We start from the raw sequence: 22696 nt of genomic DNA, 5'->3' as shown, positions 1-22696 counted from the left end.
ACCCTTTCACAGGGGTCGCCTAAGACCATTGAAAAACACATATATAATTACATATTGTTTACAGTAGCAAAATGACAGTTATGAAGTAGCAACGAAAATAATTTGATGGTTGGGGGTCACCACAACATGAGGAGCTGTGTTAAAGGGTCGCGGCGTCAGGAAGGTTGAGAACCACTGCTCTAGATGGAACATTCAGAACAGTCTAGAGTGGCGGTTCCCAGCCTTCTTTGGCCATGCCCCACCTAAGCATCTCTAAAATCCTGATGCCCCGTGACACACAATTCTCATTACTCAAAAAGTGAGCTGCTATCCATGGGGAGGAAGCCGAAAAATTAACCTGGTCTAAGCAAGCTTCCAGAGAGCATGGCGTCCATGAAAGAGAAAAACAAAAGAACGAAAGGACAGGTGAAGTCCTGAGGAAGACATCACTGAGAAATTGTTTAAAAATAGCAATATGAAGTGATATGAGAAAATAGCAAATTTTCAAAACATTTAATAAAGAACTGAAATGGACAAATAAATCACAATATATCCTTATACAGTAGGTCCTTGGGTTACGGTGGAGATCCGTTATGGCGCGATGTAACGCGATTTTCACCGTAAGTCGGAACCCACCTACAAAGCACCTATGTCACTCACATGGAGCACAGACACAGCGGTCATGAAGTGAAACAGTAAAAAAAATTTAAAAGAAAGATAATTCCTGACCTTTACTTGTGGTAAATAAATAATAAAAAACATAAAGCACATATGTACATACATTGAAATAATGTTTTGTTTGTTTGTTTTTTTATAAATAATCTAGAGGCCTGGTGCATGAAATCGTGCATGGGGGAGGGGAGTCCTTCAGCCTGGCCTGCACCCTCTCCAATCCAGGACCCCTCAGGGGATGTCCAACTGCTCCTGCAGAATCGGGTCTAAACTGGCAGTCAGACATCCCTCTTGCAATCCGGGACCACTGGCTCCTAACCGCTCACCTGCCTGCCTGCCTGATCGCCTCTGCTTTCCCCTGCTGACCTGATCACCCCTAATTGCTCTCCCCTGCCAGCCTGATTGCCCCTAACTGCCTCTGCCTCGGCCCCTGCTACCGTGGCTTTGTCCAAAAGGATGACTGGAAGATGTCCAGTCGACCCAGTCTAATTAGCATGTTACCCTTTTATTAGTATAGATGAGAGATGGCGATGTAACCACGAAACAATGTACATCGAATCTGACGTAACCAGAGAACTGACTGTATACTGTATATGAGGCCCCTAGAACCATAAGAAATGCAAATAATTCACTGTTAATAACTTATTTTCGAATTGTCCCCCTTAAAAATTAAATTGCCCCCGTGGGGCGTGTGCCCCATGTTAGGGCCCACTGGTCCAGAGCTACCAACGCCTGTAAAGAAGCTCCAGGGACCCTGTCGCCATTCGGGCGCGGTGGGTGCATACAGAGATCTGCCGTTAAAAAGAGCAGTTCTGGGATGAATGACTGGCTTAATTAAGTCCTTTGCTAACTGTCTTCTGAAACTTTCCCACAGCAAGAGCCTTCTTTGCTCACAGCTAGAACTGTGGGTCTGTTTAGCTTTGGAAAGATCTTGAAAGCAGTCTGCAAAGAGGTTTTGTATGCAAGGAAAAGGAGGTGAATCAGGAAACTTTCCCAGTTTGTTTTATTCCCGAAGCACAAGTAGTGAGGCATTCTTGAAGGAAAGAAAGGAACTCATTTTTAAAATGCATGATTTGATGAGTCATTGGGGCTACTATAAAATTATTAGGACAGGGCAAAAAAGATACATATTTAGTACGTGTACAAAAGATATAAGTTTGGAAATAAAGTTTGCATTTTGGTTATTGTATACTGATGGATGGAACTCTTTCCAGTTACAGTATGCGGAAAATAATTGTCTTCAGGACAGAACTGTTACGCTACCAGCAGGTGGCGATGTGTCCTGGTTTGATCATTCCCAAAGCGGCTTGGAACCCTAACTCGCTTCTATTCCTTCCCAAAATAAACATTACAAAATAAGGTGGCTGTGCCCTGAACTCAAAAAAGATCAAGCAATAAAGAGTCATCTCTGGCCTCTGTTTAGCTTTTCCTTTTTGTTTTTTAACCCTAATTTCTTTTTTTAAAAAAAAATAAATTCAATTCAATTAAGAACAAGTAATAAACATGTACAAGAAATTATAAGAAATAATGACCACGGTTAGTTACCCTTCTAATTTCAGCCTTGGTTCGGACATCTATTCCGGGATAATGACCATTCCTTTCAGGAACTGTGGGGCTGACTTTTAGGACAGCCTTGTTGGGAGGTCATCGTTGCCGTCTCCACACCCAGTGTTACTGCATTTCCTTTGTCACTTGATTTCCACAAAAAGGTTGAGGTCCCGCGCCCATCAGCACAAGTTTAAAACCAAGTCTGAAAACTCTGATAACACTACAGCTACTTTAGATGCCCGCAAGCGGCATGAAAAGGAACTGTATCGAATGGGGTACAGTCACTTAAATGGTCACCATCCCCAATTCTGGAATCACGAAGCCCGAAGGCCAGGGAGCCCCCGGTCGGGGGCGGGGACTCTTCCGACGGCCGCCACGCACCGACGCACCTCCCTCCCCTCCGTCCCCGCGGGCGGCCGTGGCCGGGAGCACCGGGCCTCTCACTCGGGCACAGGCGCCCACTCTGCCGGGCAGCAGCGGCCGAAGCAGCGCTGCCCCGGAGACGTCCCGCCGCCGCACGCCCTTCCTCCCGGCCCGGCCCGGCTCCCCAACCTCCGGGGCGGGGGCGCGTCCCCAGCGGGACGGCGGCAGCCCCGGACCGAGGTCGTTTCCGTCCACCGGAGGCCGTCGGTGCGCGTACCGGGTCGGGGAGCCGGCGCGGCCTCCGCGGAGCGAGTTTCCGGGGCCGGAGCCGCTCCCCGGAGCCTCGGGTGGAAGCGGGACGCGCCCCAGTCTGGGCGGAGGCCTCCGGGTCAGCGGGGCGGGGCCGGCTCGCGCTGGACGCGGCGGAGACAGAACCGGAACCGGAACCCCGCCCGCCCCGCCGCCGCGGCCTCCTCCGCCCGCCGCACGAGCTCCCGCGAGGCCTGGACTGGGAGGCGGCCGCGACCAGGGACCGCCGCGCGCAGGCCGGACGCTCCGGCCGCTCGGGAGCCGCCGCCCAGCCGACGGGGCGGGGCCGCGCGCCGCGGAAGAGCCGGCCGGGGCCGCGATGGGCGGCGGAAGGCGGCGCTGAGACCAGCGTCCGCGCCCGAGGCGGTGGGGCGGCGAGGAAGGCACAGCGACCCGGCCCGGGACATGGGGCCGCGCCAGCCCGGCGCCCGGGGGCCCGAGAGGCGGCGGAGGCTGCGGCCCCGAGCGCCCGGCGGCCCCCGATAGAGGCGGCTCCCGGCGGCGCCTGCTCCCCGCGCGGCCCTCGAGCTCGCTCCTCCCCGGCGGCCTCCCCTCCGCCTCGGCCGGTCCGGGCGACCTCCGGTCGGGCCCCCGCCGCGCCCCCTGGCCCCGCGGCCGCCCTCGATGCCGGCCTGCGGCTCGGAGCCGGCCCCGGTCGTCCCTCTCGGAGCCGGGCCTGGGCCCCGGCCCCGTAAGATGCCAGTTGGGTAGAAGCAGGACCTCTCGCCACGGCCCAATGAGCGGCTCACAGCCCACGACCACCGACAGGTTCGTCCGCGCCGCCGCCAGGCCCGGGCCGGCCACCGGGACGCGGGGGGAGGGCCCGGCCCGACCGGCCCCGGGTGGTGGCGCTGGGGAAGGTCGGCTTCGGGGGACGCTGCCGCGGGTTCCCGGGAGCGGCTCTCGGCCCGGGGCCCGGGCCTGTCCTCGCCCAGGAGCCAGAGGACGGTGGCGGCGGAGCCGGCGGGGAGGGTGCGGCGTCGCCCCCGCTCGTCCCGGCCCCGGAGCCCGAGCGGAGCGCCGGCCGGCGAACCATCGCGTCGGGACCGCCCTGCGCGGTGCCGGTCGAGGGCTGTCCGAACGTGACGTCACCGCATCACGGGCTCGGGGGGCCGGTGTCAGGAGCTGAAGAAGTGGGGGGCCCTGGGGCTGGACTGGAGTCATTGCACGTTCAGTGTTTCATCTCCCAGAACCCGAGCGAACCTGGAGGGAGCGCGGCGGGCGGACTGGCCGGGCTGCTGGCGGCGGGGATTGTGCTTTCCGTGCAGCACTCGTGGCAGTCTTTTGAATATTAATTAGGTCAAGGGATAGGCATATCCTTTTAATACATTTTATTTCTCAATTTTATTATGACTTTGTATCCTTGTCTGAGACTTCAGCTTGTTTTTTTTCCCCCAAGCAACCTTCAAACTATTATGTCATTAAAAAAAGAAAATAACCGAATTAGGGGGCCGATGAAAGCTCTTTGATGAAGGGTGCAATAGTGCTTCTGCAGAAAATAGTTGAGTTTCCTAAACGAGTTCCTCCTAATTGTAAGACTTAGTTGTTGATTTTAAAAGGGCCAAATGCCATTATCATACCATAACAGCTACTCCAGAAACAGAACTTCCTGTTCCTGTTGATGCTTCCCAGTGTCAAGTGAATGTTTACCTAAAAAGATACCATTAAACATTTAAACTATATTTATTTTTAGATTGCATGTCTTAAAAAATATGTTTTAGTTTTCAATGAAATGAAGTAATTTTCAACTTTTTGAGAGCGCACGTAACAGGAGTAGCCACGCTTACCTTGATTTCTCTGGTTGTCCTCCTTCCCTTCAGGGAGTTTTGCTTCTGAGAAATCGGTTTCACGGGGTGTGGGTGATTGTCCTCCTGGCTGGCTCAGTTCCCTCCCACTCTGCTGAGCCCGTAGGAAGAAGTCTTATTAGGAACTAAGGTAGTTACTTGGTGGTTTTCATTGTGATCAGAGGGGTGTTTAATTTTGTAGAGACAGATAGAGAGTCATCAATTCATTCCACACAAAATCACCCACAAGCCCCTACTTAATGACCTTTCTTCGTCTTTGCTTCTCAGAGATTTTTCTTACTATTTCCATTATCTTGGAAATAGAATCTTGGGATTTGTGCCCTTTCTATAACGTAGATGAGCTATAAATATACAATAAGCATGCAGCTAATCGATGCCCGTTCTTTGCCAGGCACTGTGGTAGGCCCACAGGGTAAAAGATGAGGATTCTAAGTATAAGATGAATCTGCAAATCCGTTTGTATAGTAATATCTTTGAATTGGTTCAAGTGCCGCCTGATTTTACATATTTTTTTAAAAGAAAAATAACACCCTTGAAAGTCACTTAATTTAAGACGCACTACTGAGACAGTATGGAAACCTGTTTCTTAGAAATTTACTAACAGTTTTTTGAAGTAAGAATTATTCTTATGTGACCATTACTTGTTCTTTAAGCATATTCTATAAATATCTAGCATCCATTGGCTCTTTGGAGAGGAATTGCCCCTGACCTGAATGTGTGTTGGGGTGAAACACAGCTTTGATGCTCTGTCTGTGCCAGGATGCCTTAACAGCCTTCTGGAATCGTTCCTACCTTCTGCTCAGCCCTGCCTGCCTCATCCTCTTGCTTACTCACTGCAGTGCACTGGAGGTATGCCTTGCTGATTCCAGAGCTGTTGGCACGGTTAGTAGTGCCAGTGTAGCTTTTAAAGATCCTTTCAAGTGTGAAGTATTGTTACAAGGTCTGGCTTTGCTTTGTAGGGTGTGCAGACCCGCAGGCCAGCTGTGGGAGTTTGAGCTCTTGCACTGCGGACTGGAGTCTGTCTGTCCTTAGTTGAATTCAGACGGGCTGGCTTTGGAGGTTACTCTTTTGCAGTTGGTGGCAGAGGACACACGGCTGAACAAGATAAGAAAGTTTTATTCTTACGCATTCGGGAAGTGCTGGGGCTGGGATGGAATTCAGCTGTGTTTAGGCTGTGGATTGGTCACTTTGGACGCTCAGAACTGACATCCTGTTACTATTTTGCAGTTAAATTTATTTACTCTCTTCCTCCTTTTCATCTCCCCAAACCTCCCATCCCCCTTTTTTAAAGGCATCGTCGTCAATTAAAAAACCCAAACTATGTTTATGGTACTCTTTGTTTATAGACTATCTGAACAGCTTAAAGACATGTATAAGTGGGGGACCTTCCAGTCTCTTGCTTTGCAACTTCTGTGAGACCTGGAGACTGTAGTTTTCATCTTTTAGAATCAGCACTTAAAAAGTGGCAGGAATATCTGATTGCTGCTTTTCAGTTTGCATTGATTACCGCATTCCCAATCCTCTTAGGTTGAATTCAGGGCTTCTATGGCAATTGGAATTTCTTCTGAGAAATAGAAAAGAATGATTTTCCGTCGACTCAGTAAATGATTTCAGGCTAGGTTCTAGAACAGGGGTGGGCAAACTTTTTGACTCGAGGGCCACAATGGGTTCTTAAACTGGACCGGAGGGCCGGAACAAAAGCATGGATGGAGTGTTTGTGTGAACTAATATAAATTCAAAGTAAACATCATTACATAAAAGGGTACGGTCTTTTTTTTTTTTTTTAGTTTTATTCATTTCAAACGGGCCACTGGCCCGCGGGCTGTAGTTTGCCCACGGCTGTTCTAGAACAATGAATTTTTAGGGGACAATACAGGTAGGATTTTGTTATAAGGGTCTTCCTTGAAACAAATGGACTTTTGTCTTGGACTTATGGATTTTGTTGTTTTGATTTAGAGATAAAGACAGGTTTTTGAGGTATTGGGATTTTCTTAGTGTGAGTTCAGCTTTATGCTTATTTAATTTGAGTAAACTTTAAAAGTGAATGTGGAAACCTGTGACTTTATATGCATATATCCAGTAATTAGCATTTTCATTCATGATACTTTTTCTGCCATATAATGCTCTCTATAATGCTCTTGATTAGAAAACAATCCAAAAAAATACTTTGTGCTATTTTGAAGATTGCCTGAGCCATCTGCAAGGTGAAATTATTTGTAGTATTTACTTATAAAGTCAGTCATTTGATAAACACAAGATTGAAATTGGGAATCAATCCCAGTTATGTTGTCTTTTCTAATATAAAATCATGATTCATGTAGGTCTGCAGTAGTACATTCACTTGTTCAATTCTACACGAGAAACATGTACCATCCAAATTAAATTTTAAAAATACAGAGCTGTAATCTTCCTGGTAAATGGCACACTTATTAGATGTTCATATTTATTCAATGAAATGACAGGAGAAGCTTTATTTGAATCAATACACAAATATGTTAACTTGGCAATACTGCATAACACATTCTTGGTTTCCAGTTGTATATAACAATGTTGAGTTAACGTCGAATTTTTTAAAAACTAAGTTTGAATTTTCAATTTAAAAATTAAATTTGAGGCAAACATTGACGGAATCCATAAATAGTGTGTTTTATAAATTTTTATGTGGAGCATTGTGGGTCCTGGGAAAAATCAATAATAATAAAAGCGTAATATACTAATTAGACCGGATGTTCTTCTGGATGTCCTTCCAGACGGCCTGCTGGACAAAGCCAGGGCTGCGAGGGAAGCTCAGGTCCTGAGTACCTGCCGGTGGGTGGCTGGAAGGAAGCCCAGTCCCAGGTGCCGGAGGGAAGCCCGGGTCCTGGGTGCCAGAGGGAAGCCAGTGCTGGCAGCCGGGGAACGGAGGGCCTACTCTTGCACGAATTTCGTGCATCGGGCCTCTAGTCTTAATAATAAAAGGCTCATATGCAAATGGTTGTCATGCTATGATGCTGTAACGACCAATCAGCAGGGACCTGAGGCTGTGTGGCACCAGGCTGGGGTGGGGAACCTGAGGCTACACCCCCCACCCCAGCGAGGCTTGACGGGAGAACCTGAGGCCATGTCCCTGACCCCGGCACTGTGGCCAGGGGACCTGAGGCTGGGCCGGAAGACCTGAGGCTGTGCCCCCCGCCCCAGTGGGGCTTGACAGGGTGGGGCCAGCCGGGTCTGGGTCTCGTTCAGTGGGGGTGGAGCCGGCCGGGTCTCAGTCTGGCATGATTTCAAGGTGCACGTGGGTGGGCGGGGACTTGACTCTGGGTCCCACAGCGCACCCCAAACTCTGACAGGGGGGAGATTTCCATGTACATTTTACTAATTTTCTTTCATCTCTGACACTTCTATTATAAAGGGCAAATAGCAATATTAAAATATTTCCTCTAATTAATTCCCTTTTAATTCGTGCACCAGGCCACTAGTCTTTGCATAAACACACGTGGTTGCCTCTTCTAAAAGCCATCTAGAAATTGGTATTAGTTGTCTGCCAAACTAACATCGGTCACAGAACCAGCAGGATGTTTTAATGTTTTTTATTCAGAGATAATTGGAGGAACTCTTTTACATCTTAGTTGTCTGACAAAGTTACTGAAAATGTTTCTTATCATATAATTTCTTACCTCCTAGAAATTGACCATGCCATATTTTCAGGAATAGGGAGTTTAACTTTATTTGATCTCATCCGTTAAAACTTGGTTTTGATAATATTTTAAGGTTTCATGGGAAGACATGCTCCTTTCCCTTTTAATAATTAAGAGTCTTCAAAATAGTGGTATTTAATTTTAAGTATTATATCTCCTTTTGAGTAAAATACCCTCATGCATGTACTGATACCCTGTCATTCTTTAGCATTTACAATGTTTTCGACTCAGTGTGGAGCAGATCACCACTTTAGGCAGCTCATAAAGTTTAAGTCAAGTTATAAAACTAGAAAGGACAGTTTTATAATCTAGATTTTTGATGTAGATTTTTTGGCTCTCAAGTCCCCTACTCTTTCACTTTAAATTATTGTCTTTCTACATACATTTTTTCTTTCCTACTTTCCAACCTGACCAAGTCCAAGAGGGATTTTGTCTCTTATAGGATGCTTTTTAGTGTCTTATCTATTCTCATTTTAAGTGTTTCTGGAGTAGCTGCTCATCACTTTCTCAGGAGACTGCACAGCAGTCTAATCTCATAATCAGGACACATTTTTAGTGATAATTCCCTCAAAGTTTAGAATTTTGGAAGCATGCCAAATTTAGAGCATTTCACTTTTTCAGCTTAGAATATCCAGAGTACCAAGATAGCCACATATGAAAGAAGTTTGTAAAACCGCCTCTAATATAGCTTCTAAGAAAAGCCCACGAAGCGGATACCAGTAACTTTCAGCTTTTCGCTTCTGCAGAGGTAATACACGATGATGCTGAAGGCCAGAGGCTTTGCCTGAATTGCATAAGCGTACAAGGAGAGAGACACTAAGTTTAGCTTAGTGAATTAGTTAACGTAGCTGACAGTTTAGGTTCTTACTGGCTTCCGAGTGTTGAGAAACATGCAAATGTAATGGCCAGTGAAAAATTGGATTTCCCATCTTGGGACTGTGAGTAAAAATTCATGAAGAAATTGGAAATAAATTTTAAAAATCTGGTTTAGTTGATGCTTACAGTTAGTCACCGGTTACACTGCTTTTTAATATTATAAAACTCATTTAAAAAAATTGCTTTGAGACTACAGTTTTGGTCAAATATTATATTTAAATGCTGCTTTTAGATTCACATAAGACATTAAAGAGGAGTTTGTAGGTCTTATGTGGACTCAGAAAATGTAGATTATTGTTGAAAGCCTGAAGACTTCATTGGCATGTGAAGAAATTGCATGTGTAATGCAGAAGGTGGCTATATCTTCTCCAGAAGAGTAGTAAGTCCTCAGAATACACGTAAAACATATAGGAAACCTGTGCAGGCACTTAGACATAGTCTTCCCTAGCTGTTAGGTGAGTTCTCTATCTGCGTTCCAGATACAAGCTAGTATATTGTGGTTTGCCCTGTGCAGTCTTTGTGGTTTACTCAGAGGAAGTGGTTCTTGTGGGTGAAGGTCTGATCTTGTCAGAGATTGTTGGTGGCACATGCACTGTCAGCTTATTTCCTGTTTTATGGGCTGTTTGGGGTAAGACCTTCTCAGGGCAAGTACTGCTGAGGGGTATTTAAATATTTTGTAGTGAAAAGGATGGATTATTATAATGTGCAACATCTACCCCTCAGGCGAAATGAGGGTTAATGTTTGTGAGGTGCTTTGAGATACAAGTCTGAAAAGTACAGACATATCCTAATCATATTTGCAAGATACTGCTATGTTCAAATATTGCTCAAATTAAGTAAAAATATGTTCACGTTGTTAAGTCTTACTCTATGGAACTTGACTTCTGAAAACATTCAAGTGTTTAATCAAGGCAAGAGTCATGGTTAGAATATTTTCCTTTTTTGTTCTTCTAACTCTTTTTAATAATTTTAACCTCCATGGGCTAACTTAGTAGAGTAAAATGCCTTGTCTGTAGTAGTACTATTTGAGTCTTGTTCCACAAAACTTAATGCCTAGAGCAGGCTTCCTCACCAGTTTACTGGTGTACTAAAATAATGTAATTGAGAGAATTCTCTTTGAGATCAGTACCAATAACCCAAAGCCCTATAGTTGTGAAACCTACGTCATGCTCCTGTTTTTTATTTATTTGCTAGAGGCCCAGTGTATGAAATTTGTGCCCCAGTGGGGGGGGGGGGGGTCCCTTATCCCGGCCTGCACCCTTTCCAATCTGGAACTGCTTAGGGTATGTTCGCCTGCCTCTCACAATCCAGGACTGCTGGCTCCTAACCACTCACCTGCCTGATCTCCCCTAACCCCTCTGCCTGCCTGCGTTATTGCCCCTAACCACCTCTGCCTGCCTGATCGCCCCTAACTGCTCCCCTGCTGGCCTGATCGCCCCTAACCCCTCTGCCTGCCTGATCGCCCCTAACTGCTCCCCTGCTGGCCTGATCGCCCCAACCGCCTCTGCCTCGCCCCGTACCCAGGACCCAGGACCCAGGACCCAGGATTCTCTCCTCCAGCCAGTTGCAGGCACCCTGGACCTGGGCTTCCCTCCCTCTGGCTGGCTGCAGGCACCCAGGACCTGGGCCAACTTTCCCCGGCCGGCTGCAGCTGCAGGGGACCGTGGGCAGGAGGCTTCGCCTGGGCCGCAGCCGCAGGCACCCGGGACCACGGGGTGGGCGGCTTGTCCTCTCCTGGGCTGCAGCTGCAGGCACTGGCGCCCAGGACCGTGGAGCAGGAGGCTTGTTCCTCTCCTGGGCCACAGCCTGGCTGGTCCCCATTCCTCTCTCCCCAGTGTTGAGTGTCTGAGCAGTTCCAGCACGAGGACCCGAGGCTGTGAGGGTATGACAACCATTTGCATGTTAGCTCTTTAGTATGTAGGATTTTTGCATTTAGCCTTTGCCACTTTAAAAAATTAACAGTTGTGTTTTTTGGGGGGAAGACACTTTTTAAAAAGCTAAATTATCAACAACTTTTTAGTTTCTCATTGGGTAGAAAGATGGTTCTTAATCATTTTTAAGTAACTATTATTTGCTTAAATATATTGTTATATTTTTAATACTAAAGTACATAGGAAATAAAAAATAGCTCAAATTATCCAAGTCCCTAGTTGTTCAGGTTTAAAAAAACATACACAAGAAAATTCATTGACATATGATGGTATAAATAAAGTCTCTCTCTGATCTTATCCCTATCCCTATACACCCACCAGTTCTCAAACTGTCGACTCAGTTAACCATTGTTAAGTTTTTTTATCTGCCTTCTAAAACATTCTTTTTTAAAAAACATTTTTATTGATTTCAGAGAGGAAGGGAGAGGGAAAGAGAGATAGAAACATCAATGATGAGAGAGGATCATTGATTGGCTGCCTCCTGCACGCCCCCTACTGGGGATCAAGCCCATAGCCCAGGCATGTGCTGTTGACTGGAATCAAACCTGGGACCCTTCAGTCCACTGAGCCAAACCGGCTAGGGCTAAAACATTCTTAAAAATATACTAGCCTTTCATTTTAACATGCTTTGTACCTAGCCCCTAGAGCCGTGGTGGGCAAACTGTGGCTCGAGAGCCACATGCGGCTCTTTGGCCCCTTGAGTGTGGCTCTTCCTAAGCCTTAGAAGTACCCTAATTAAGTTAGTAACAATGTACCTACCTATATAGTTTAAGTTTAAAACATTTGGCTCTCAAAAGAAATTTCAATCGTTGTACTGTTGATATTTGGCTCTGTTTACTAATGAGTTTGCCGACCACTGCCCTAGCGTATCCGTCAGCTTTTGCTAGTTTATGCTACCGTAACAACCCATTCAAATTCCAGTGGTTCACAACAGTGGTTTATTTCTTGCTTACATTATATCATGTCCGCTGTGGATTGGCTGCAGCATTTGTGGAACCCTGGCTGAGGGAGCAGCCTCTCGCTGAGAGATGCCATTGTCCTGTGAGAGGGAACGAACAGGAAACTGGTGCAAACATATGATGGCTCTTCAAGTTTCTCCTCAGCCCTGGTGTCCATCAGTCATCCCCGCTTACACATGCCATTGGCCAGAGCACGCTGTGTGGGCAGGCTCATTGTCAGTGGGCCAGGGATGTCACTCCCACAGGTCGCATTGCAGATCACACACTAATGGGCAAGTCTGCATAATCCTCTGAAGGGAGCAGGGGGGAGAGTGAGTCATCAGGAATCAGAAGTGCTCACTAACTGCTTGGTAAATGCATTGTTTTGAATCTGGGGAAGTTTTTTAACGAAATATTTCAAACATATACAAAAATATAGAGGCTAGTAAGACGAACCCCCATTTTCACATCATTAGCTTTAGCAATTGTCAGTGCATGTACAGTCTTGGCTCATCTGTTTCCTTGTTCTGCTTCTCCACTGGGTTATTTTGAGGCAGTTTCTGGATATCATCATTTTACCGTAAATGTGTTACTGTCTCTGATAGTGTCCTTCTTTCAGTAGATGCTTATTGTCTAGTAGGTGATAGGTGTCAAGTAGAGAAGGATGTTCATGGAGAGGCAGCCAGAAACCTGTTCTGTGTATTTGGGGCGTTTCTGGAGGAGGCTCACAGCAGAATGTCAGCTGTTCTTCCAGCAGCATCTTTACGTGGGGGGGGGGGGAGGGGGGAGGGGGAGAAGCAGGTAGTAAGCCTCTGGGGAAAGAAAGCACATTGCAACTTTTTTGATTTGCAGGAGGTTTCATTTCTCACTGAGCCTCTGTTGAAATGATGCCATTTGAAAGGAATCCCAGCCCTTAATGGCTCCAAGTCTTCTGGGAGTTCCCAGTCAGTGATGTTATTCACTCTGGAGAAGAACATTGGAGTCATTTATAAAAATCCTGTATTCACCTGTGTGATTTACTGTCCAGAGAAAGGCTCTGTCAAATCTTTAAGGATATCCTCAGGATAATATAAAAGTAAGGAAATTAGTCTAATTTTATTTTATTTTAATTGAATGTATTGGGGTGATACTGGTTAATAACGTTTTACAGGTTTCAGGTACACAATACTAAAGACCATCATCTGTACACTGTGTGTGTTTACCATCCCAAGTCAGGTCTCCTTTTGTCTTTAAAGCCACTTTCAGCTGCTTTAAAGCCTCCATTTTGACTCAAGACTTCACAGGTTTTACTAGCATGCAGTGGGACACAGTGTGTCCACCTGTCCTTTCTATGGTTGTAGGCAGCAGCAGGCATGCATGGTGGATCTGGGTCATCAATTTCATGGCATATTCTTTGGGGAGGGGTGTTATGTAATCAACAGTGGGAAGCAAGTAAAACTGACTAATCCCCTTTAGTTTGTAGATTGGCAGGAGGCAATGAGGTAATCAGAGGGGATTTATACAGGCCAGTGAATAAGAAAATTATTATAATTAACATGAAAATAGTTTATTTTAGTATAGTACTACTATCTAATTTTTAAAGCTTCTTTCACTGTGTATAGAAACATTTAAAATAGTCTTTCTAGATATTTAGAAGTTTTAGTTTTCTTTAGTTAAGTTCTGTTGTTTACCTCATTTCAGAATCCATGTAAGTGCAGTAGAAAAATGGCCATCATCCCATCTAATAATAGAGAAACATGGTAATTAGCCGTACCTCCACTACCCTTCCCATGGGCTAATCAGGGCGATATGCAAATTAACTGCCAACAAAGATGGCGGTTAATTTGCATATGTAGGCGCAATGCTGGGAGGTGAAAGGGGAAGAAGCCGCCTGCCACAGGGTGATAGGAAACCCAAGTGGCACCTAAGAGCCGGGTGGCAAGGCAAAAGTGGCCCTGGGGCTCAAATGGAAGGAGGTGATGGTGGGGCCCCGCCCCCAGTGCGGCCAGGCCATCCTTGCTGGGCTCAGGCGGAAAGCGGCGAAGGGGGGGGTCCCCGCCCCATGTGCAGCCCGCTCCGTGCGGCCAGGCCATCGGCGCGGAGATCAGGCGGAACATGGGGATGACTGGGGCCCCCGCCCCATGTGCAGTCCGCTCTGTGCGGCCAGGCCATCCGCGCGGAGCTCAGGCGGAACAAGGGGATGGAAGGAGCCCCCGCCCCATGTGCAGTCCGCTCCGTGTATGGCCAGGCCATTGGCAGGCAGCTCAGGCTGAACAAGGGGATGGCAGGGGTCCCCACCCCCGTGTGCAGCCCACTCCGTGTGCGGCCAGGCCATCGGCACAGAGCTCAGGGGGAAAGCGGCGAAGGCAGGGTCCCTGCCCCGTGTGCAGCCGGCTCTGTGTGCAGCCCTTCCTGAGTGCAGCCCCAGCCATCCGTGGGGCTCAGAGGGAACATGGCGTCGGCGTTGGCCCCGCCCCCTGTGTGCCCAGGCCATGGGCGTTGGGCTCAGGAGGCTCCACCAGCAAAGCGGGACTGTGCATTGGGAATGGGCACAAGGCAGACCTCCTGGTCCTTCCCCACAGCCGGCAGGCTCCCATCAATCTTCAGTTTCTACTGAAAGGAATGTGGCGCCTCCACTGTGCAGCCTCCCAGGACTCACAGGCTCTGGAGTGGAGACTTTAACAAGGACTTCAGTGCCTGCTCAGGGGAATAACCACCACCTCCCTACTCCACAGCTGCTTCTGTGTCTGCAAGAAGTGCACATGCTCCTTTCTGTGACATGGGCAGGGCAAGATCCTGAGTTGAGCGGTTCCACCATAGCATAGCAGTGGGACCAGTGCAGGGATGGAGGAAGGGAGGGCGGGGAAGGAGCAAGGGGGAAGCCCTGGTTCCCTGCTCCTCCTCCCACAGGCATGGCCCTTGCTGCTGTTATGATAAAAGGACTTGTGTTTTTCTAACTCTGTCTGGGTAAAGGAAACAAGTGTCTGTGGATTTCTGATCTTATTCTCCGAGCTGCCAGTTAATCCCTCTGGATGCATCATATCCAACCTCCATAGGATCCGAGGGGCAGGATCAACCTTCGTCCCATAGTTGAGGAAATTGACCAATAAACACAGGTGTCTCATGCTTCAGTGTTAACTACCACAGAAATCTCCAGGTAATGACTCAGATTCTATATCTAAGGGTGTATTTTCTTCTGTTTTCATGTTTAATTCAGCCCGAAGAATCAAAAAATACAATAAAGAATAATACGAGTTCAGGGGGCTCAGCATTGTATTCCCAGGGCCTTTCGTCCCACACAAACCGCAGAGCTCAGTTATCCTGAGATGAAGGGGAAGGAAAGAGAAACATGAAAGGTTTCCCAGCTCAGTCACAGAGACATCTCATAACCACATATTAAGGATAAGGCATTAACTTAGGGGTGGAAAGGACACAAATGGAATAGAAGATGGAGCCATTTGGAGTGAGCAGGCCATCAGGGGGACAGTTGGGGGCAAGCAGGCCAGCAGGGGGGGGGGGCAGTTAGGGGCAAGCAGGCCAGCAGGGGGGGTAGTTGGGGTGAGCACACTGGTACAGGGGGCAGTTGGGGCTGATCAGGCTGGCGGGGGGGGGGGGGTGGCATTTGGGGGCGAGTAGGCTGGCGGTGGGGGAAAGTTGGGGGCAAGCAGGCTGGCAGGCAGAGTGGTTAGGGGCAATCAGGCAGGCAGGCAGGTGAGTGGTTAGGAGCCAGCAGTCCCAGATTGTGAGAGGGATGTCCGACTGCCAGTTTAGGCCCGATCCCTGTAAACCAGCAGTAGGACATCCTTCCAGGGGTCCCAGATTGGAGAGGGTGCAGGCCAGGCTGAGGGACACTCCCCCCAGCCCCCGAGTGCACAAATTTTTGTGCACCGGGCCACTAGTCCTAATATATAAAAAGCCAGGAGCTGTCACAATGTAAACAATCAAACAGATGACCGAACAGAAGGCTGCGTGGGACGACCAGCTGGCAGGGGGGGCAGTGAGGGACGACCAAACGACTGGGCCCTGGGCCCGGCAGGGGCCCAGAGGTGGAAGAGAGCTCTGGGACCTGGCCGGGGTGTGGCAGAATACTGGGTCTCCCGTGATCAGAGGCATGGCTGGCCTTCAGACCCCGGGCACTCGGGGCGGGGCCAGCCTTGGGTGGGCACATGGTGGGAGGCGGGGCGTCAGTCTGGGTCCCGCGAGTCAGTCTGGGGAAACTTTTTCAGACTTGCTTGATGCTGGGACTGAATGCATCCAAGATCACGGCAGGCTCCGCGGAGGTTCCTGGTGGCCGAGGGTGCAGAGCCGAGGTGCGGCCGTGTGAGTGTGCATGAGCTTGGACCTGAGCGACACACACTGACACACCCGCACCCACACAGGGCCCTCGGCCGTGCCACCCGCGCCTCCCTGGACTTCACTTTCTAGCCCGGATCCTCCTGGTCCTGCGCCCGGTGACATGTCCCTGCCTAAGTTTTCTCAGTAACACAGCGTGTGGGATTCGGGAGTCAGGACTGGGAGCAATGGGAGGTCTCCCCACCACCTGCTGTCCCCGCCCACCCGGAAAAGGGGACAGGGAAGGGTGTTGGGGGCTCTTACTGCTCAGGGCTGGCGGGGACATGGCTGTGGCCCGCCCAGGGCTGGCCCCGCCCCCTGTGCCCAGCCCCAGCCCCGGAGTGCAGGGGGCGTCCAGGCATGCCCCTACCCTGGCTGGGAGGATCCCTGCTGCGCTTCCACCTTCTCGGGGAACTTTGCTTTTCCAGCTCTGTCCACGCGGGAGAACCTAGGGGCGCCGGATCCCTTTCCTTCCTTCAAAAGTGCCTTGAAAAGCACGCAGACAGATATGCCGGGACAGAGTCGCTCAAGTTCAGCAAGAGTTTGCGATTTGTCGAAGGCGTGTTGAACAGTTTTCTCTTACCCTGTTTGTGGGAGTGTAATCTGATTTAAAACCAATGGACTAAACCAGTGTTTGGCAAACTCATTAGTCAACAGAGCCAAATATCAACTGTACGACGATTGAAATTTCTTTTGAGAGCCAAATTTTTTAAACTTAAACTATATAGGTAGGTACATTGCTATTAACTTAATTAGGGTACTCCTAAGGCTTAGGAAGAGCCACACTCAAGGGGCCAAAGAGCCGCATGTGGCTTGCGAGCCGCAGTTTGCCGACCACGGGACTAAACAAACAGAAGCACTTTCTAGAAAGTCAATTTGGAAATGTGGATCAAAATTCAAGTGAATTAGCTTTGGGCCAGGAGTTCCATGTCTGTGAATGTGTCCTAAGTAAACAGTCAAATAAGCAATTATGTTCACTGTAGTTGATGCCAGGGGAAACCGGAATCAACCAGCCCCACGATAAAGGGTTAGTGAAGTAAACCATAGTAATGTCAAACAGTCAGGGATAACACTGTAGCCATTAAAAATCATGTCTGTGCATCCAATTTGTTGACATGAAAAGAAGGCCATAGCCAAATACTAAGTGGAGGGCAGGGGAAGCTCAGAAGAGTGCACGTATATTTATATGTATGTATATTTTATATGTCAGGGAAATAATAGTTTTAAAAACAGTGATTCATCCTGAGCTCTGCAATTGTGAGTGTTAGCAAATAGTGTTTCAGGCGTGACAGGTGTCCTTTGGTGTCCCATACACACAGACATCCTTGCCTGTGGACAGCCTGAACCTTTGCCGCACCTGCCCCTCTCTGCTGTGGCAACGGCCCAATCAGACATTCCCTTTCATCGGGCTGGTTTCCTTTTCTCCTTTGCCCAAACCACGCCTTTCCAACAAAAGAATATTAACCAAGCAATCCTAACAAGTTTTGCTGCCGACTGCAACTTGTGCCCTTTTTCGCAAATGTTGCTTTCAAGCCTACCAGGTTGTATTTCAAAACTTATTTTTCTGCAACTTGACCATTTTTTATTTGCTTAAAATCTTCTGGAGTATTTTAAATACATATAGAAAAGTAGAGAATAATATGACAAATACTTATCTATACTAATAAAAGGGTAATATGCTAATTAGACTGGACATCTTCCGGAAAAAGCCATGGTGGTGGGGGCCGAGGCAGAGGCAGTTAGGGGTGACCAGGCCGGCAGGGGAGAGCAGTTAGGGGTAACCAGGGCGGCAAGAGCAGTTAGAGGTGACCAGGCTGGCGGGCGAGGGCAGTTAGGGGCAGCCAGGCTGGCCAGGGAGGGCAGTTAGAGGCGACCAGGCCAGCTGGGGAGGGCAGTTAGGGCCAAACAAGGTAGGTCCTCCCCACATGTCCCAGGTTCCTTTCCAGCTGCTGCCCCAGTTCTGGAGTTTAGAGGGCATAAGTCTGTGTACTGGCCCTTTAAGAGGAACTGTCAGGGACTCCAGCAGCCTCTGTGTTATTCAGCTACAATCCACACTGGTTTTAACAGCCCAGAGTTATGGGGATTTCTCTTCCCGGCTCTGGAACCATGGGCTGGGGGTCTTGTGTGCAGGTGGGACCCCTGGATCCTCAGGGCAACCTCTACAGCCAAGATATTTCTCTGGATTTTAAAGCCACTGCATGTTCTGATTGGGTGTTTTCTGCTACCTTGTCTTTCAGATCGCTGATTCGATCCTCTGCTTCATCTAACCTGCTGTTGATTTCCTCCAGTGTATTTCAGTTATTTTATTCTTCATTTCTGACTAGTTCTTTTTTATGTTTCCTATCTCCTTATTCATGTTTTCTGTCTCTGTTGAAGTTCTGTGTTTAGGTATTTTTCATTTCAGTTCATTTAGCATCCTTATAACCAGGGTTTTGAACTCTGCATGTGGTAGATTCCTTATCTCCATTTTGGTTACTTCTTTTTCTAGAGTTTTTGTCCTGTTCTTTTATTTGTGACATGTTTCTTTGTTCTCCTCATTTTGGCAGCCTCCTGTGTTTGTTCCTCTGTGTTAGGTAGAGCTGCTTGCCATTGTGAGCTTAGATAGAAGATGTTCTGAGGGCCCAGCAGTGCTGTCTCCCTGCTTATCCAAGCTGGCGCTCCTAGGGTTTCCTCCGAGTGGATCGTATGTGCCCTACTGTTGTAGTTGAGATTCAGTTGTTGTTGGCATGCCAGTGGTTGGAATGACTCTCAGGCTGACCAGCTGTGAGAGTTGCCTGTGACTACAGAGTGCAAGGTGTGTGGCTGCCAATCCCATGGGTTAGAGTCGCGTTCTCAAGCTCTTACCTTAGGAGCTTGAACTTTGACTGTCATGTACGGAGCTGGTGGGTAAGTGGGTTGAAGCCTGCCACTAGATGTGATGTTTTTGGAACCTTTCAGAAGGGGTTCTGTGTAGGCCAATACCAGCCTCTGTTTGTGCTGGGCTTGGGGCTTCTTGGTAGGTGCTACAAAGTGATCTGCTGTTTATGCTGGGTTCGGAGGCGCCTCGGAGAGACTGTGATGCAAACCTCGGCCTGCTGTCACTTGTGCTGGCCTCGGGACCCTTTTTTGGGGGCACCATGATGTGAGCGAGGCTAGGCCACTTAGCAAGAGCTACAAGGTGCTCTGAGGCAGTAACTGATTTAAAAAAAAATATATATTTTACTGATTTTAGAGAGGAAGGGAGAGGGAGAGATAGATAGAAATATCAATGATGAAGGAGAATCATTGATCGGCTGCCTCCTGCACGCCCCCTACTGGGGATTGAGCCCGCAACCCAGGCACGTGCCCTTGGCCGGAATCGAACCTGGGACCCTTCAGTCTGCAGACCGATGCTCTGTCCATTGAGCCAAACCAGCTAGGGCAGTAACTGATTTTTTGGTGTTTGTAGACCTTTGTGAGATTTTTGGGAAAGTCTATAATGGCACTGGAGGCATGGTGCTTGTGTGGAGGTATATATGAATGTATTATTCTTTAAATGAGTTAATTCTAAATTTTAAAAAGAAGAAAAAAACCTATGTTTTTTTCAGTGGTATTAAATATGTCTCACCTAGCTGCAACCTCTAATTTTTAAATTTCCCCTTTTTCATCATTATACTTCATTGTGAAATATTGCAAGCATAAATCACAAAAGAAAACAATCTAGTGAATGTTAAGTATGTACCTACTACTTAGCAGCATCTTTTTGTGGGGAAAAGGAAGAAATACATATTACAGATAAAGTTGGTACTGACTCTACCTGCTGGCGTGGCTCAGTGTTGAGTGTCGACCTATGAACCAGGAGGTCACAGTTCAATTCCTGATCAGGGCACATGCCCAGATTTATCCAGGTACTTTCCCATGAAGAATAAGAGATCAGAGCCATTGTTGGCAGCAGCTCTGTATTTCAGGCCTAGCCGGAGCTTGGTTAGCTTTTTCTCCAACTCGAGAGCAGACTCTAGAAAGCTTGTCTGCCACTTCCTCAGTTACCTCTGTCTCAGGCCTCTCAATTACCGGAAGGCGGATTTCACTCTCAAGTCCTCTTAGTTATCTTAGGAATTGCTTTCCATGGTCCCTCTTCACCTCACCTTGGTTTTCCAAGAATGCGGCAAAACAAGATTTTCCTGGGCTTTCAGTGCAATAGCAGGCCATCCTATCTAATAAATGACAAAAAGGGTAATTAACCATACCTCCGCTACGCTTCCCATTGGCTAATCAGGGCGATATGCAAATTAACCGCCAACAAAGATGGTGGCTAATTTGCATACTGAAGGCAGGGTAGGACAGCGCAAGCTGCCATCTGGGCCTCTGTGTGCGACGGGGGCTAAGGCAAGCGGTGCCAATCGCCTCGCCGGAGCCCTCGCCCGCACACCGGAGACGGGGCCCACTCCCGTGTGCGACCCGGGGGCATCGCTTGCCTTAGCATGAGCCCCGCCTGCCCGCCCGCCGGGAGCCAGCCAGGGCCAGGAAGGCCGGACGCGACCCTGGAGCGCTGGAGCCACCCGGGCTCTCCCCGCCGTCCGCGCTTCATGAATCGTAAATTTCCCCGCCCGGAGGCGGCGGCTGCAGGACACAGAGTGGGAGACGGAGCCGGCCGAGTGCGGCTCGGGCTCAGGCTTGACGGAGGGCACCGGCGCGGAGGAGATCTCCCCAGCGGGCAGCGGCTCCCCCTGCCGCTGGGGAGATGTCCTCCGCGCCGGCGCCCTCTGTCGAGCCCGAGCCGCACTCGGCCTGCTCCTCTGTCTCCTGCTGAGTCCTGCAGCCGCCGCCTCCGAGAAAACTTGCGATTCATGAAGCCTGGGCGGTGGAGAGGAGGAGACACCTAAGAAGTCCCCGGCCGCTGGTGCTGGAAGCTAGGAACTTTGTGCCGGGCGCTCCCAGTGGGGCCGGTGGCAGAGGGGAGCTGGGACTCTGGCCACCACTGCCGCCGCCCCCCAGCTGGCTCCGGGCACTTGGCCCACTGGCTACTGCTGCTGCTTTGGCTGCTGGAAGCTCCGCTGCTGCTTGGGGTCCAGGCGCAGGAGGCTGGCCAGGGGCCTGGGCCAGGGCCAGGTCAGCAGCCCCCACTGCTGCTGCCTCAGCAGCAACAGAGCGGGCAGCAATACAATGGTGAGCGGGGCCTGAGCCCCGTCCGCCCGCCGGGGACACGGGGCCTCTGAGAGAGCGGGGGAGGGAGGAGGAGAGAGCGAGGCGGAATTTGGCACCCCACATCCCTCCCTGATCAACCACTGTGATTCCAAGCCAGGGAGGGCTGCCTTCCGGCTGCAGCTCTAGGTCCCTTATTCCCACCCCAGGCCCGAGAGCACAGTGCTGGGCAGGGGCACCCAGGGGTTCAGGAATGCAGCACGAGGGGTCGGCAGGAGGTGGGGGTGGGGGGGGGGGCTGTGTTTATACCGCCAAGTTCCCCACTTCTGCCCTGGCCTGCATCCCTCCTCCTTCCCCTCAGAGGCCAGCTCCTGCCTATATGCTTGCTGGGCAGGCCCAACTGCACCAGGGAGTGAGCCATGGGGATCAGGATGGCCACTTCCTGGGATGGGATGGCCAGACCACAGGGATTCATGAGGGCGATGAGGCCCGTGGGGCATGTGCAGCCCTCGGGCGGCGGGGGTGGCCAGCCAAGCCAAGTCTGGCTTCAGTGGGGCCAGTGGGAGCCCAAGGCCACCCCAACCCCCACAGGCCCGGGTGGAGGGGCAGGTGGCTCAGTAGAGAGCGGTTATCTCCATGCATGGTGCCCAGGGGTGGCTGTGAGCTGCTGCAACCCCGCCCCACGTTTCAGGGATGGGGAGAAGGCTCGCAGCCACCAGCACCCTAGGCTGCACCACCTGGCCTGTGCCTCAGCCCGCCCGGTTGGCAGGGTCCAAGCAGGTGAGCTGTTCCCTTCCCCCAGTGGTAGAACAGGGAGGAGAGCACTGGGTTCAGGGAAGGGACCTCAGCTGGGATCCGCCTGGTGTGGGGAAGGGGCCCAGCCTGGGCCCAGTGGGGAGCTTAGGAAGTCTGGCTAAGCAGGCGCCGGTTCATACCAACTCTTACTCTGCCATCTTCCTCCAGCTCTTCAAGCTAGCCCCCCTGCCCCACCTGTCCGGGGGAACGGGCTCTGGATGACCTCCCTGAGTTCAGACTATGGACCCAGAGACCTCAAGGAAGAGTGCCCGGCCGGGCCCTGGCAGGGGCTGGTGCAGAACTACCAGGGCAGAGTTGCTCCGGTGTCTTGGTGAAGTTTGCACCTGACCCAAGGAGGAAACCCGAGAGGGGAAAGGCCGGAGGCACGAATTGCC

The 22696-nt window shown here is 49.8% G+C and overlaps 1 protein-coding gene across 2 annotated transcripts in view; it reads left to right on the top strand.

Annotated features, from left to right (window-relative positions):
- The first annotated feature begins 3152 nt into the window (after positions 1-3152).
- Positions 3153-22696, top strand: part of ARHGEF12 (Rho guanine nucleotide exchange factor 12) — a 208459-nt gene continuing 188915 nt past the window's right edge. Inside the window, exon 1 of one of the 2 annotated variants that reach the window (XM_036311228.1) lies at positions 3153-3639. In XM_036311228.1, the coding sequence (XP_036167121.1) occupies positions 3608-3639 (32 nt within the window). In that variant the 5' untranslated portion in view covers positions 3153-3607. The remainder of the gene's footprint in view (positions 3640-22696) is intronic. The other variant, XM_036311226.1, reaches the window with a different exon arrangement.

This window comes from Myotis myotis, unplaced genomic scaffold (assembly GCF_014108235.1).
Source record: "Myotis myotis isolate mMyoMyo1 unplaced genomic scaffold, mMyoMyo1.p scaffold_m19_p_53, whole genome shotgun sequence".
In the NCBI taxonomy this organism is placed as follows: Eukaryota; Metazoa; Chordata; class Mammalia; order Chiroptera; family Vespertilionidae; genus Myotis; species Myotis myotis.
This window is presented reverse-complemented; position numbering and strand designations above follow the sequence as displayed.